The sequence below is a fragment of the Festucalex cinctus genome, chromosome 3 (genome assembly GCF_051991245.1).
Source record: "Festucalex cinctus isolate MCC-2025b chromosome 3, RoL_Fcin_1.0, whole genome shotgun sequence".
NCBI lineage: Eukaryota > Metazoa > Chordata > Actinopteri > Syngnathiformes > Syngnathidae > Festucalex > Festucalex cinctus.
Window position 1 is genome coordinate 20,551,043 of NC_135413.1, and position 16,641 is coordinate 20,567,683.

Genomic DNA, 16,641 nt, shown 5'->3' on the forward strand with positions numbered 1-16,641 from the left:
GAACATGCAAACAACACCCAGGAAGGCCTGAACCTGGACTCGATCTTGCATCCTCAGTACTGGGAGGTGGGCATGCCAACCACTAGGACTGGGGGGAATAAATAAATAAATAAAAATAAACGACCAAGGCTTTCAGCATTCCCACAAATAGAGAAACTATTCAGTTCAATTAGTACACCTTAATTATTAGCAATTAAATAAGCCCTGAAGGTGAGTACAAAGGTAAAATCAATTACAGCCAGATGCAAATAACTGCAGATAGGAAAATTTATTGAACCATATATTTTGGTTCAGATGAACAAGACAAAAGCTTCTTTTTTTTTTTTTTCCTGCAAATGTTAATATAGCTGCAGTCTACTACAAATATGCTGCCCAGTGTGCCCTTTCTTTAGATATGAGTTAACTATACTGCCCAGAAAAGTGCACTTGTAGTAGAAAAGCTACTGGGCAACCCCTTCAAGCCATAACAAGACATACATATAATATACGTACACATAGGTGGCATAGAATGAGATGATGTTGGGATTCTGTAATGTCCAGCTCGATGTTGTGGGGGGGAAATAAAAGTTGTGGACGGGGTAAAAGGCAAGGCAAACATTAAAGAGCAAACGTGATACACGCACAAGATGTTGCAATGTTGTATCTCACAAAAAAAAACAAAAAAAAACCTACCAATCATAACCTCATACATTGAATGAATCCAGTGTACAGTATGTATAGCTTATATTATACTTTTACAATACATTTTCAACTGACATTATCAAGTAAGGTGTGTTGAAATAATGCTTAAGAGCCAAAGCACATCACTGAAAATATTATCAGTAAAGCTCAAAGAGCAAGATAAATAAATAAATAAATCAGGGCTCTAGTCTTTGATAAGAGCAATTCTTTCGCCCAGTGTTGCAAAGGCGCCCTGTTGTGAGACCCACATTCTTCCTAGCTAGCTAGCTAGCTAGCTTTAAAACTGATTTACTGTAATCAACTTTGACAACAAATGGGCATGAGAAGCGTCCTGTAATTCACAATTTTATGACAAATAGTACCTGAGAAGCTGTCCTATTGAAAACCATGTCATGTATAAAGTAAACTGAAAGGCATACTTAATAATAATTTGCTGCAAAGCCAAATGCGAATAAAATGCATGTTATTGAACGTAATGGGTACTGAATGGAAATGCATTACCTTCTTAAACATGACGAAGTACAGACATGGTTTTAGAATCAGAGGCACATAAAGTTTGATCCATAATAAGTGGTATGCAATATCCTATCTCGGTTTCACCTGGAGGAAATAAACACAACTGTGACCAAGACGGGTCAATGTGGTAAAATTGCCCTTATTAGACGGTAAAATGAAATGTTTGAGAAACATAAAACATGTCTCCTAATATGTACCGCTGTGGGGATGAGAGCGAGGTATAATGTACTGTATATTTTTATTATTATTATTATTATTATCCTTAAGATGTATTGTATTGCCAGGAAGTGACTTAAAGCTTGGGGCCTCATGATGTCCAAGACTGCATGTTGCGCAGCATGGCCTCGAATCGCTCCAAGTCTGGTGCATGTGCATGGGCCAGATGGTCCGTCAGGCGAATGTAGAGACTGAAAGATTTCAACTCCAGCCAGATGAAGCCAAAACGATCCTGATCGAATAGCACAAATAGCCCTGGGGTGCGCTCTGGACTTGTGAAGCCGTGCCCGGCGATGAGACCTGTCCCATAGAAGCTGTGGTGGATGCACACAAATATAAATGATTATTGTTGTGTAATTCCGTTTACAAATTTGAATAGATACATCCATTTTGACTGGCAAGTGGCAATGTGTAGATAGACAGGTTTAAAAAATAAATAATAAATAATGTTCTCAACCCTGGTCCTCGAGTACCCCTATCCAACCTGTTTTCCATGTCTCCCAAAAGCAACACGTGTCTCAAACGATCAGCGAATTAGCAAGCTTGCATGAATTCTGATAACGATCTTAGCTGTGTTGGCTGGGGGAAGACATGGAAAACAAGCCGGATACGGGTACTCGAGGACCGGGACTGAGAAAAAGTATAGTAGACAATAAGATGTATGATTCAAACCGAGACCATGCCCCTGGGGGGCCCCGGTGCGATGCCAGGTGGGGCAGGTGTGACGCCAGGAAACGTGTTTTGTTTTTTTGGTTTGTTTTTGTCGTACTAGAATAAAGTGTAATTGCACACTTACTACAGGAGGTGGCAGTGGCCCTCATTGTCAGAGGCTGTATTAGCTTCTCTGCACAGGTGCAAATGATAACTATATGAATATAGTCAATACTGACAATATTTGTTTACTGTATATGTTGTATTGTATGCTTGACGGCATCATATGTCTGTCGCTGATCTAGAAGTGGATATTTCGTATGTGTGTGTATACGTAGCATTGGATTGGTGCTCAGTTCATTTATTTAATCTTACATCAGGCACGTTGTTAGACAGCTTAGAGGTCTTCGGTCCGTAATTTTACACCAGGCTGCTTCTTGAACAGCTACTAAAGCAGGAGTGTCCAATTTTTTTCGTTTGAGGGCCAAATACAGAAAATCAGAAGGATGCAAGGGTCACATAATGTTATGAAGAGAAATTGTGTTCACTCCTAACCAAAAAAAAAAAAAAAAAAAAAAAGGACAAATAATTTATGTGTGTTTTGCATATCTCGAAAAAGTATATAACAGTATATGAACCGATTTATTTGAAATAGTGGCACCTATTTTTGACACCTTCCCTTCTTACTTTACCCATCTCCAAACATTTCTTTTTTTAACCTGTGTCAAATGCCATTTTAGTATATGATGCGGACCACTGAAAAATGGATGTCAAGCTGCAAATGGCCGCCCAGGCGGTAGTTTGGACACCACTGAGCTAAAAGTTTCCTAAAAGGAGGAAGTATTGAGTCCGTTGGCCATGCAGTATTCCTGTCAGTTACTGCCGTGTGCACATACTATATGTGGCGACATTAGTGAGGAAAATAATATAATAGTAACATAACAATGTCAAGCAAAAAATAGTGTGTTTGGCTCAGCTTGAAATATTGACGGATTGACCATAAAGGAAGGATGTCCCGACTGTTGACAATTGCCGAATGACAGAATAATACATACTATAACAGTTATTTCTTGACAATATATATTTCAGATGTTCTTACCATTTTCTGCAAGAGCGCGGGTACACTTCATTGCGAGCCATGACTCCAAGGGGCAGGATGAAGGGTTGACTGTCAGAAGAACCGGGCTCTGAACTTGGACCTGGCTGGCAGCCATCGGAACCGACGCTATGATCGACCTCAGCCACTTTTGCTGCGGCAGCATCCGCACAAGCATCTCCTGCGGGGACTTTCTCTGTGGCAGGGATGCCTTCCCTCTCTTGCCTCTGTACTTGTTCATGTACCCCCAATACAAGGCGTGACAGCTCATCTATATTGCGCTGATGTTGTAAGTCTGGAAGGACGAGCGGCTGACTCAGGTCAATATCCAAAGTCAATTGTCCAGCAGGAACGTTGGGGTCTCCCTGAACACATCATACAAAATACAGTCAGCTTTGGAGCCCCTCTTGACGTCTCAGCTGGTAAAAATAACACGGTATGAAGTCGATAACTCCTCATTATTGTGTATTCAAGTCACATAACATAGTCAATTAGGTTGATGCTTTATCGCTATGAATTTATTTCTTGTGTATAAGACACCAGTGTGGACTCTTAACTCATTCACTCCCAGCCATTTTCGCAGAAGCAATCCCATTCGCTCCCGGCTGTTTGACTGGATTTTGACGGATTTTGCAAGGCCGACAGAATATTGTGTTCTCTTGCTATAAAAGCATGGAACCTACCAAAAGAAAGATTAAAGTCTCTTCTTTCATCAGGAAAGAAACGTATGATTCTATCGGTTTCTGTTTTGCAGCAATTAGCATTAGAAGAGAGCTAAGTTTAATCAGTTTTCACAAATCTATTTAAAATTCTAAGTAATTTAGCTTTTTTTCTAGATGGCCCTGGTTGATCTCCTTTGCTCTGCTGTCACCTGCTGGCCGTTTGTGTAATAACTACCATTTCTGCAACCGTTCTTTGCAGTTGAGAGGCTGCATCAAAGCCTTCTGTATGCTCTAGCATTAAAACAAAATAACAACAACGTATTTACACGTTATTGGGAGCAAATGAGTTTAATTAAGGCTCCCTTCACACCAGTGCTTTGGCATTTTTAATCACTGGACTAAAGTTGCGCTACAAAAATCATTTATAATGTAATGTCACAACATTATTAGATCAACGAAGAAAAAAAAAACCCCAAACCTGTAGACAGTAGGGATGTAGCAATATCCAAACATCACAATACGATATCACGATATGAAGGTCATGATACGATAATTATCATGATATTGTGGGGAGGTTGGCGATACAAAAAAAAAAAAAGTCTAATATTGTGTTGAAAAAAACAAACAAAAAACAAACAAAAAAGCAATTGTGCTTTTGTACATTACAGCAATGCATATAAACAACCTACAATTCTGATAACACTACATTGAGGCACTTACTTGCTAACGCACGCACATGTTGAGCCTCCACATATCTCAGTTCACAAGCATATTACCTCCCCCTTCATCTGACCAATCGCGTCGATTTTAAACATAGAAGGGCCAAAACATGCCGTATGAAAATTAAACTGCACTAAAACAAAAAACTAGCCACCAGAGGGTGCTGGAACTGCACAAATGGAAATGAACTTGACGTTTTAAAAAGATGTGCTGCTTTTAATATCGTTACATGACGACAACGATATATTGTGGCAGTTTTAATATTGCGATATCATGATATTACGGTTATCATTACATCCCGAGTAGACGGGGGACCAGGACCAAATATATCATGCAAGATGCACCATGTGTCATTTTCTGCTAAGATCTGCCTAAAATGGACTTTATTGATGTTTTTTTTTGTTTTTTTTTGTTTTTAGCTATTCAAACTGCTCAGCATTGTAGAGACTGGAACTGCATGAAATCTATAGATGACTACAGTAAAATAAAAAAATAAAGTTTGAATCTCTTCAACAGTTCCTAGCCACAGGCCACTGAGCGACAGAATCGACTCCAATTTCCCCTCTCTATCTTATCTAATCCATATCTTAACTGCAGGTGTCAATGTCAGTGCAAACAGTTGTTTGTCTCCCAGTATATGCGCAGTTGGCTGGCAACCATGTCAGAGTGTACTCGGCTGGGCGATTATATGATCTAGATTAGTGATTGTGATACATTTCAGATAAACTAATGAACTGTGTTGTTTTATGTTTTACATTTGCTAGAGTCCGGCCTTCGGTCTTCCTGGTTGGAGTTTGGATGTTCTACCCGTGCCTGCGTGGGTCTTCTCCGGGTGTCCCGGTTTCCTCCCACATTCCAAAGATATGCATGGCAGGTTAATTGGGGACTTTGAATTTTTGCTTAAAAAAAAAAGGAATATTTTTTTTGCCCTATGGCCCAAAGTCAGCTAGAATAGGATATATAAGCTCACCCGTTCTGCTGAATCTTTATTACTGGTACGCTGTTAACACTCATCAACAAATGTGTGTGAACATTCCTAAATTTACACATTTTATTTTTACAAATCATATTCTTCGTGTAAATACAATATAAATATAAATATATAACAATAATAATAAATACAATACAACTTACATTCTACTTAGATCATTTTTTTTTTTTTTAAACAGTTATGCTTGAAAGTTTATATACCCTAGGGGTATGTGAACTGTCTAGTGAGAAAAATGCTTAAAGGCCGCAAAATCCAAACTATAAATAATAGATTTGGTATTTTTAGAGGTTGAAATTGACATGAGTACATATGTGCATGTGAATTTTGGTGACGATTATTATAGTATTTTCGTGTCATTAAGCGAAAACTTTTGTACATTTCTCATCAGTTTACACACCCTAAGGGTATGTAAACTTTCAAGCACAGCGGTACAAATGTTCTCACGTCAACATTTTTTTTTTCCATCTTATGCAACGAGTTAATGTGCTTGCTCGGGATCAGCATATGTTTGTGCGTGAACAGCAGTACACTGGCCTTGAGGGCATTTACTAATGATTGACAACAGAGGTGGAAAATCAAGATGTGTGTAAAGAGCCAGTAGTTTCTCTGTGTTCAAAGATTATTCATAGGAAATAAATAAAGACAAAAGGCCTCACCCAGTTTGCTGATGGGTGAGATAGTAGAAGTGTGACTTACAGTGAGTTTGGTGGCCCTTGCCGAGGTCCCGTGAAAGCTCAGCATGACAATCTCCAAACCGTGACTGCCATAGGTGCCTTTAAAGAGACCTGGCTCAATCAAGTCAGAGGGCATTACAGGAGGCAAATATATCCGCCGGTATGTCAGGCAGTTGCTGATTAGAGAAAAGAAAACAACAGAAATTGCTGATTGACTATGAAACAATTCAGGCCTTTCGATAATTCACTTCTTCCTTAGACTTTAAATCAGGTAATAATGTCCATCCCAAATTTAGAACCACACATGCATCGTATGAACAGTATTTTGTCGATACCCTTTCATGCATTGATTAGCCACTTTCATAACATAATGGCATCAATTACGCAAGCTTCACCAAATGTTCTGCATTTGCAAAGGCTAATAATGTCCAGTTTAGCTGTCACAAGGTTTATTCATCTGGTTGTAGTTTGCAGTGGTGTCCAAGTGTGCTTGCCATCACACTGAGAGCTGCCAACGGTCATCATGTTGTGGCTGGTCCATGTATAGTTAAAATTTGAAATGCTGATGCTGTGTGTATTCATTTGCTAGTCATGGACATAGTCGGTGCAACATTTGAAATATTTGAAAGCCCCTTCACTATGATGAAGTGCAGTTCCACAAAACTACAAACATAATATTGTACATGTTGAAGTGAAACATCTCTGACATTGTCAATCATAATTGGAAATTAGTACCTTTGAAAAGGCAGAACACTAGATACAACTAAATTACAGTATTACCTCTTTGATTGTGACAATCAAAATTAACCCTGAGCATACTTGCATTCTGTAACCTAAAGCAGAATTTTCAGTGATTTTAAAATACATGGCTGCACAGAATACTCAAATTTCAAATCGAAAAATTGTGACTCAGAAAGTATCTGATATAAAAACCTGTGCATGCAAATGTTGCATACTCGTATTGGCTGGTGTAAATGAACTTCATCAGGATAAGCTCCTGCATATGCTCATGGAAGATTTCTTCTAGCGTCCGACCCCATTCTTCCTCCAGCCAAGTCCTGAACTCCTACACAAACACGCAGACCATCTGAATGCTCAAGTTGAAGTAAATAAAACCTTATCAAGAGAAATGATCTTCTCAAATCAGAGGAAGTACAGTAACTTTTGATTTTATTTACTTCCTGTCTTCCTCCTGCCATGCGGTGATGATCCGTCTGGTTACATTTTGTTGAAAATTCATCCTTTCTGACAATCTAAAAATAACAGAAAATGAATGAGGCATTGAGTCATCAACGTTTCATTTTTACGGTTTCCCTCGTGTGTGAGTCCTCACCTGGATATCCCCTTTGTGGGGACCCTTGTGTCCATACATACACTCCACAGTAGCCTTTTTGCCATCCCCCATGTGGATACGAAAGAGAGGCCGTCTTCTCATGGGATCTTCCACACGAGGGTCATGTGGTGGCAAATACATCCAGCCGATGATGAATGACCCATCAACCTTGGAATTATGTACTTGTCAAACATCTGTAGCTACATTTAGCATTTCATAAAGATTTCCATTTCATATTCATGCTCACCACAACATTAAGTAACCCCCCATAAGGGCCGATGTCAGGCTGCCATAATCCCAAAATGTGTCTGTACGGATGAAGCACTGCAACATAAGAACACAAAGGACCATAATCAGCATACTGTGCACACGCATTCCACAAGGGCACGCTGCACGTTTGTTTTCTCCTGTCTCAATTAGTAAAGAGTTCAATTTGTTGGAAACCTCAAGGGAATATGTGAGGGGAGGGGATTGTGTTTCCTATTGCCAGCTTGCCAAACAAAACACTGCAGTGTGCATCTCATGTCTCTATTTCTGGCCACTAAAAGCATCCGCACGTCACACAGAGAGCAAAACACTTTCAATCAGCACCCCCCCCCCAAAAAAAAATAAATAAAAAATAAAACACGCACACTGGCTCTCGTGCTGCAGCCATTAAGTCAGGCCCATGCACATACGGTGTGTGTACACGTCTTTATAGTCCATATGGTGATAGTCCGGAAGAACCTTCACAAAGAGCCCAGACTTCACTGGTGGGTTAATACCTGGACAGGCACAACACAGGCATGTAGACGAGACACAGATCCAGGTGCGCTCTCACCAACGAGGCACTCAAGTGAATGTAAACACGATCTGCTGGAAAATAGAAGCTAAAAGACATATACCGGTAGCTAAATGATCATTTTTAGGTGGACAATTAAGTTAATTATTTGTTTTTTTTCTGCTTTTTGTATTCCAGTTTTGGATTTGTTTTTGGAATCGTTCATACATTTTTAGACTTTTCTACCTTTCTGTCAAATTTCTGACATTTCTATGGTCATTTTATGGTAAATTTGGGGATTTCTTCTTTTTTATGGTTACCTTTTGAACATTTTCTTTCCTGCCTTTTCTTAATTTTTCTTAACTTTTTGGGGGAGCAATTTTGTGGACATTTTATGGTATTTTTTTCTTTCTTTTTGTGTTTTGTTTTCTTTTCTGCCTTTTTCAAAAACACATTTTCTGACTTATTTTGGCAATTGTATGTACATTTTACGGTAATTTTCTTTTTGGACATTTTATAGCTACTTTTTGAACATGTTAATTTCTGCGTTTTATTTAATCAATTTTCTGACTTTTGGGCAATTTCAAAGCCATTTATTCCATTTATTCCATGGGCATTTAGGTAATTTTGAAAATGTTTTCATCCACCTCTCTTGTTTTGTAACAACTTAAAACTTTTAGACTAACATTTTTGATTATTTATTCACGTTTTAAATCAAAATTATTAATTCATTAAATGAATATTTGTGTCTAAATAAAATACATTAATATGTAAGAAAAATATTAATTTGTGCTAATTGTTTTAGAGATCGACAGGGAGCCACAGGAAAGGGACTAAAAACTATACGGCTCCAGAGCCGCAGGTTGCAGAACCCTGCAATATACAAATAAACCTCCAAAATTCAATAAATCAGAAAATGATAGCACTTTTCATTCTTTTTTTTCCCACTGCTCTAGACATTTCACTATAAACTGATATCACTCACGTTTCACATAGAGGTCTCGGCTAGAAACTCCACCCCCTTCTAGCTTTCTCAGATCCTCCTTCATGTGGAACTCTGCAGAGAGAGAGAAAAAAAACATTACGAAAAATATGACCACATTGGCTGGCAACCAGTTCAGAGTGTACCCCGCCTACTGCCTGAAGCCTGCTGGGATAGGCTGCAGCACCCCCGCGACCCTTGTGAGCGGTTAAGAAAATGGACGGATGGATGGATAACCACATTGGGTTATGTTAAGCACTGCGGGGTTTTGTACATTTTGGCAGCGGTATTCAAAGCAACAACTTAATCAAGTGAAATAGAAGAGAGAAATTTTAATGGCAGCAACACCACTATCAGGAGACTTGACTCAAATAGACAATGTTGACACATCCAGCAGCTTCTGAAGCCTTGCAATCACAAATGCATAACATGGTATTCAAACTGGTTAATCTTACACAACATAAGAGATGGAACAGAGCTCACAATTTCTTGGCCTACTTTCCCTTTATTTTGAATCTTGACATGACCAGACATTTTTAGCCTATTTTATGTATCTAACTGTGTGGAAGGTTAGTTTTGGAGGAAGGTCAGTTTGGAGAAGCTCTCTTCTGTTCCAGCTGTGCACAAATATATGTTATAAAAGACATAATTACATTTGGGAGGGGCCAGAACAGGTGAGTCAGTGGGTCAACTCAACTCAAACTTCTCTGAGGAGTGTAAGCTGCTCTTGCAGCAACTTAAGTTTCAGTTTCGACAAGTGTAAGTAGTAGTAGTAAGAGTCATACTGCATCTAAACTAGATCTCCATCTTAGATGATCTCAAGAGTATGTTAAGAGTCCTTCAGCAAGACATTCCTTTTCTAATTCTGAATCACGAGACAGCTACTCGACTGGCTGCAATTTTTGTGGTACAGTGTGCAAACTCTTACATTTGATTAAGTCAAGTATTTGCTGTCTTTTTAACCTGTGTGGTGTCTGTAACGATAACAGCAAAAAGCAACCGTTTAGTTGACTGTTATTGGTTGGTGTGTTATTGTAACATCCAGACAGCAGAGCGCGTGTGAGCCGGGAAACAGGTCAAGAGGAGAGAGCGCGAGGAAAACGCTACCACGCTGCAAGTGCATTCATGTCTGTACATCTGTGTCTGTGAAGCCAGTTGAAATATAAAGTAACTTCTTCCTCAAGCAAAGGTTTGGTTTATTAAGAACCCACAATGAAAACACTACATGGTGTCAGAAGATGGTCTTGAGGAGGAGCAACGGATTCAAGTATTAACGAGGACCAGTTTCCGAGGCAAGCTAACGTTAGCCACTCAGCTAACCAGATTGACGCATCAGCTCATCGGTGAACGTCGTGTTGCTACGTTGTGAGAAAAGAGGCCTAGCGACGACATGGATGGTCTACACCCACCACCCGCCCTTCAGCTTACTGGGAATGTGGCTGAAAATTGGAGGAGATTTAAGCAACGCTTCGCTTTGTACCTGTCGGCAATGGGACTCGACGAGGCAAGTGACAAAAAGCAAGCGGCAGTGTTTTTGCACGTTGTGGGTGAGGACGCACTAGAAGTTTACAATAACTTCACATTTGCTGATGGAGATGGAATGAAACTGGATAAGATTATGGATAAATTTGAAGCATACTGCATACCTAAGAGAAATGTGACATTTGAGAGGCACAGATTCTTCACGTATGTTCAGAAGACAGGAGAGACAATTGACCAGTATGTAACAGAGCTACGGAACAGAAGTAAGACATGTGAATTTGGTGGGCTGACAGACTCTTTGATAAAAGACAGGCTTGTGTGCGGGATTCCTGATAATGGTCTAAGAGAGAGGCTATTGAGAGAAGATGATCTCGACCTGGAAAAAGCATTAAAACTGTGCAGAGCGGCTGAAACGGTAAAGGTGCAAGCAAAAGAACTAGTCAGTGACAGCTGCAAGGTTGATGCTGTGAATAAGAGCTCACAGAGGAGGAGTAAAAAGGATGCTACCTCTGAAATTAAACAGAAATTAACGTTGCCAGTTAGCAGAGTTAATAAAGAAAATACTTGTGGTCGTTGTGGAACACAACATCCTCCTAAAAAATGTCCAGCATTTGGAAAAACATGCAACAACTGTAACAAAAGCAACCATTTTGCTCGATGCTGCAGAAGTCATACCCCAAAACAAGACAAGATCCATACGGTAGATGAAGATGACAATGAAGAATTTTATGTGGATGCTGTGACAGAAAATGAAGAGGAAAAAAAGGATTGGTTGATGACACTACAAATGAATGATTCGCACATAGAAGTTAAACTGGATACCGGTGCCCAGGCGAATGTCATCTCAGAAACAGAGTTCAAAAGAATCAGACCACGACCCAAAATACATGCAACTAAAGCAAAAGTGAGTGGATACTCAGGGGCAAGAATACCTGTGAAAGGAAAATGCATCGTTAAAGTGACACACAAGAACAAAGTGCATACACTAGCATTCCTTGTAGTTCCAAAGAATGTGCAGCCAATACTAGGTTTAAAAGCCTGTGAAAGACTGAACCTAGTTAAGAGAGTGCTTGTTGTAGAAACTGATGATGACACTGATTATGATAATTTGATGGAAGAATACAGTGATCTGTTCCAAGGTCTTGGATGCCTTTCAGGTGTACACACCATCAGAGTGGACAGCAAGGTGCCACCAGTCATTCATCCATGCCGCAAAGTGCCATTTGCTCTTCAAAAGCCACTGAAAGATGAACTTGACCGGATGGAAAACCTGGAAGTGATTACAAAGATCGATGAACCGACAGAGTGGGTGAGTTCACTCGTTGTGGTGGAGAAAAAGAATGGACAGCCAAGAGTTTGCATGGATCCTAGAGATCTAAATAGAGCAATACTGAGAGAGCATTTTAAACTCCCTACGAGAGAAGAAATAATGTCGCAGTTCGCAAATGCAAAATACTTTAGCAAACTGGACGCATCATCAGGATTTTGGCAACTGAAGCTGGACGATGCAAGTTCAAAACTATGTACATTCAATACACCATTTGGCAGATATAGATTCCGGCGACTACCATTCGGCATTGCTTCCGCACCTGAGGTGTATCACAAAACGATACACATGATCTATGAGCACCTGCAAGGAGTGGACACATCAATGGATGACATCATTGTGTGGGGAAGTACAAAAACAGAACATGACATGAGACTGAGAAAGGTTCTTGAGGCAACCAGAAAAGCAAATCTCAAGCTGAATAAAGAAAAATGCCAGCTTGGTGTAAGAGAACTGACATTTGTAGGGGACATCCTGAGCAGTGAAGGAATCAGACCAGATCCCAGAAAAGTGTCAGCAATCGAAAATATGCCGAGGCCAAAATGTAAGAAGGATGTACAAAGATTTAATGGCCAGCTCAACTTCTTATGGGACGACGCCTGAGGTCTAATCTACCCATCCAGCATGACCTACTTCAGACGAAGGAGGGAAGCAGAGTGAAGCAGTTTAAAGTCCAACAAAAAGAAAAGCAGAAGTTCTATTATGACAGAGGAACAAAGAACTTACCTGAACTGCATGCTGGGGACCAAGTGAGGTTCAAAGACAAAATGAACACATGGACACAGAAAGCAAATGTCCTAAGTGAAGTTCAACCAAGGTCATACACCATTCAGACAGAAGATGGAGCTATCTTGAGACGGAATCGCAAGGATCTTCTCAAGCAACCTGCAATTGGAGAATCGAGATTTGAGGCTGCAGAACAACCTCAACACACATTCAAAACGACAACGGATGAATCAGCTACCCATATGCAAGAACCAACACTCAGAAAATCTTCAAGAAAAGTGAAACCACCGGAGAGACTCATTGAGCAGATTTAAATGTGTCTGAATATGTTAGTTATAATGTTATGACAATATATCTCCTTAAGTATAGTTGTATCTTTGAATAGTACAGACTATTTGTCTAAACTGATTTTGTTAACTTTAAACTATTTGAGTTTAGAAATAACCAAGAGAGTTATTATTCGTTTTAGTTATGTACGCAAGGAAACTCAATGTTAGGATGGCTGAGATATAGCAAGGTTTGATGGTTCAATGTTCATTAAAAAAAAAAAAAAAAAAAATTAAAAAAAAATTAAAAAAGGAAGATGTAACGATAACAGCAAAAAGCAACCGTTTAGTTGACTGTTATTGGTTGGTGTGTTATTGTAACATCCAGACAGCAGAGCGCGTGTGAGCCGGGAAACAGGTCAAGAGGAGAGAGCGCGAGGAAAACGCTACCACGCTGCAAGTGCATTCATGTCTGTACATCTGTGTCTGTGAAGCCAGTTGAAATATAAAGTAACTTCTTCCTCAAGCAAAGGTTTGGTTTATTAAGAACCCACAATGAAAACACTACAGTGTCAAACTTGAATTTGGATATTTTTCAACAGTGTACAGTGCAGTATTGTAACACACGCCTGTAGTGAATAGGAACATGACCTTATTATAAATATATAAATGCTGTAACTATATTTGGCATCGAAGCAGTGATTCCCAACCGCTGTGCTGTACTCGGAATGTGCTATCCAATTTCCCTTAATGGACTCTATGCACACAGAAATTCCCACTCGCTGTAAGGTGGCATGTTAACTTCAGGTCTGTAAATGCGTAGTGACAACAATAAGCGCATTAAACTTCATAAAAAAAAGAAAGAAAAAAAAAGTTGACAGCTGGCAATGCTAGGCATTAGGCAATTTTGGCTTTAGGAACTATTTTCTCTCTCTCTCTCTTTTTTTTTTTTGTAAATAAATACCATTTCCACCTTGAAAAGTACTAGCACTGAACTATTGAATTTACTGTAATTAAGCAGACAAAACAAACCATTTAACTCATTCACTGCCTTTGACGGAAAAAGACGTCAAATGATGCAATGCATTTTTGCTGGGCTGGCAGTGAATGTGTTAACAAGTACAGCAGTTGCTTTTCAGTCAGCTGTCATCCAAGTACCTGACATACTGACAGTGGAAACTGTTATAAGTCTCCTTTCCACATGAAATGCTTAGAGTTGCCCTGTACAAAAAATATTATAACTAATGCATCTTTGTTAATCCATCCATGCCAGTGACATGCATTGACAGGCACAGCTATTAAATACATAGCCCCTTCAGAAATCTATGTATAGGCTCACTTAAGCCCCTCCAGCATTCTCTCTGATCTTCTAAAATATATTTATAAATTATTTTCTCTCTGTATTTGTACATCTTCCCATTAACAGCAGGAGAGAACAAAACCCTGGAGCCTGCAAAAGGTCCAATTAATTGAAACCTGACCTGTTGCCATTCATACAGCAGAAAACCAGCTTTTTGCTCGACTAAACAGAGAGTATATTTGAAATCAGATCCAAATAATTCCAGTGTGTCTAAACTACTTATGAGGCATTTTTCATTGGGTAATGTGTATTTTTCTGATGCAAAATGTGTGCCTTGCCTCAATGCAAGATTGGGAAACACTGACGCAAAAGCGGAGAACCCTTGCACAGATCTGCAGACTACTGCGGGATTGCTGATCTGAGGGCCTGTAAACAGTCTGCCAGTTCGCCTTTGTTTTGACAGCGGCGTGTCGGGGCTTCTCGTTTCCGATCAATAGGCAGGCCTCTAGCGGCCAATATGGGAACCCAAACATGCTTGGGTTCCTAATATTTACGCTGCAGCGGCTCATCGAACCTATTGCACGGAGGAATGTCACGTCGTGTGACGTCTATGTAGCAACAAGAGGTTAGCAGCAGGCCATGAAATGATATCAACGCTCGCTATACCTTCCATGCACCGCCTTCTCCAGATGGTTTCTGTGTTGAGGATTTGTCTAAATGTCTTGCAGACGAGGGCGACGTTGGGTAACGCGGTCCCGGGAAGCAAGGAGAAGATCTCCACTAAAAGCTCCGGCGGTAGTTCCGACAAAGCCTGCGGGTGCGGGTGTCCCGCGCCGTCTATCCCGCCGCGGTGCACCCGGCTCGGCCCTGCAGTGTTGACGCCGCTCGCCGGGCCCCCGCAGCCGGCGTCCCCTCTCCTCAGGCCCACGATCCGCTCTTCCTCCTCGTCGTCCATGTCCGAATCGCTCGCCTGGTCCTGCTGATTCTGCCGCGGTCGCCTCCGGCACCTCCGCGACTGTCCCACTCCGCACAGCCTGGCACAAACAGCCATCCGTGGTCAGCAGACAGGCGACATTACATCACTCCCACTCGTGTTTCCGCTGCAGTGTGCTTGATCTCCTCCTCTCTTGTGACTGAACGTGGGCCTCCGCTGGAGCGAGCAAGCAAGTGCAAGCAAGGAGCCGCCAGCCACGTCAGACGTCAGCCGATTTGCTGAGTGCTGCTTTTCAGGGTTAAAATAAATACATAAATACATACATACATACATAAAAAAAAATAACGATACACACAAGGTCTCTGGTGTTGTAATAACATTGTTATATAATAATCAGATCATATTTTAAATATTTGATCAACGGGATGTATTGGATTATTTTACTTCACGTCTGCCTGTTGCTAGGCAGAGTTCAATGGCCTCAACTATCACCAAAAAAAAAAAAAGAAAAAAAAAAGCAACAATTCCTTGACTATGTCAAATACAGTACGCGTTTTTCTTGCTATCACATTGTTGAACAGTGTGGAATTTACTGATGCATATTAAAAGATTTAAAGAAATATTCACTAAATTGAAATGTAGGCTAATCTTTTGGCCTCATATTATTATATAATAGAGGAGTCTTCTCACCAGTCATTAACACCACACGCCACTGATTTATTTGACCAAGCCCCCAGAATAAGGACAATTAAACTTTCTTTATCCAAAGCAATTCCAACTTCAATAGTTTTGCAATGAAGCCTTTTATGCAGCTTTCAGACGCGCAACACTTGAATGTCCTAATTCGCTTGTTTTGAAAATATGTAACGAAAAATAAAAAGTCCGAGCCAGCCAGGAGTCGAACCTAGAATCTTCTGATCCGTAGTCAGACGCGTTATCCATTGCGCCACTGGCCCGTTAACATACCACTGTTGTGATTTTTTTGTTATATGGCATTGCATTTAATGCCGTACCAAATCAATTTCAAATCCTCGAGTTTGCGAATTCTGTCACTATAATTTAGTTTGACGTAGTCGCTTGTAAGGTTAGCAAGTTTTTGAAACAAAACATGGCCGGCACAGCTAGGCAAAACAACAGCAACAACACATTATTTTATTTTTTTTAAATAACGTCACACAAGCACCTTTTATATTCATTTCATGGTCGTGATAACTGTATACTTGAATTGTATTCAAATATGAATATAATAAGGTTTGAAATGATGCGTTTGCAGGACACTGTATCTGAAACATGGCAACCCACTGGCGAAAACAGAAGCGGAAGC

General features: G+C 40.2%; 1 protein-coding gene and 1 non-coding gene across 3 annotated transcripts; both read right to left on the minus strand.

Annotated features, from left to right (window-relative positions):
• Positions 1-249: 249 nt before the first annotated feature.
• On the minus strand, positions 250-15,593 carry LOC144015996 (F-box only protein 31-like). Of its 2 annotated transcripts, XM_077516561.1 has the most exons (10): positions 15,050-15,593; positions 9,286-9,357; positions 8,218-8,304; positions 7,788-7,864; positions 7,541-7,708; positions 7,386-7,460; positions 7,164-7,273; positions 6,230-6,383; positions 3,164-3,525; positions 250-1,727 (listed from the first exon to the last, which is right to left on the minus strand). In XM_077516561.1, the coding sequence occupies exons 1-10, from the start codon at positions 15,432-15,434 to the stop codon at positions 1,505-1,507; spliced, it is 1,713 nt and encodes a 570-aa protein (XP_077372687.1). In that variant the 5' UTR covers positions 15,435-15,593; the 3' UTR covers positions 250-1,504. The 2 variants fall into 2 exon arrangements, with proteins under 2 accessions (XP_077372687.1, XP_077372686.1); XM_077516560.1 differs by lacking the exon at positions 8,218-8,304 and having other exon boundaries at positions 15,050-15,592.
• Positions 15,594-16,200: 607 nt separating this feature from the next.
• Positions 16,201-16,273, minus strand: trnar-acg (transfer RNA arginine (anticodon ACG)). The gene has a single exon. It is a non-coding gene; the product is annotated as a tRNA-Arg (tRNA).
• Between the last annotated feature and the right edge of the window lie 368 nt (positions 16,274-16,641).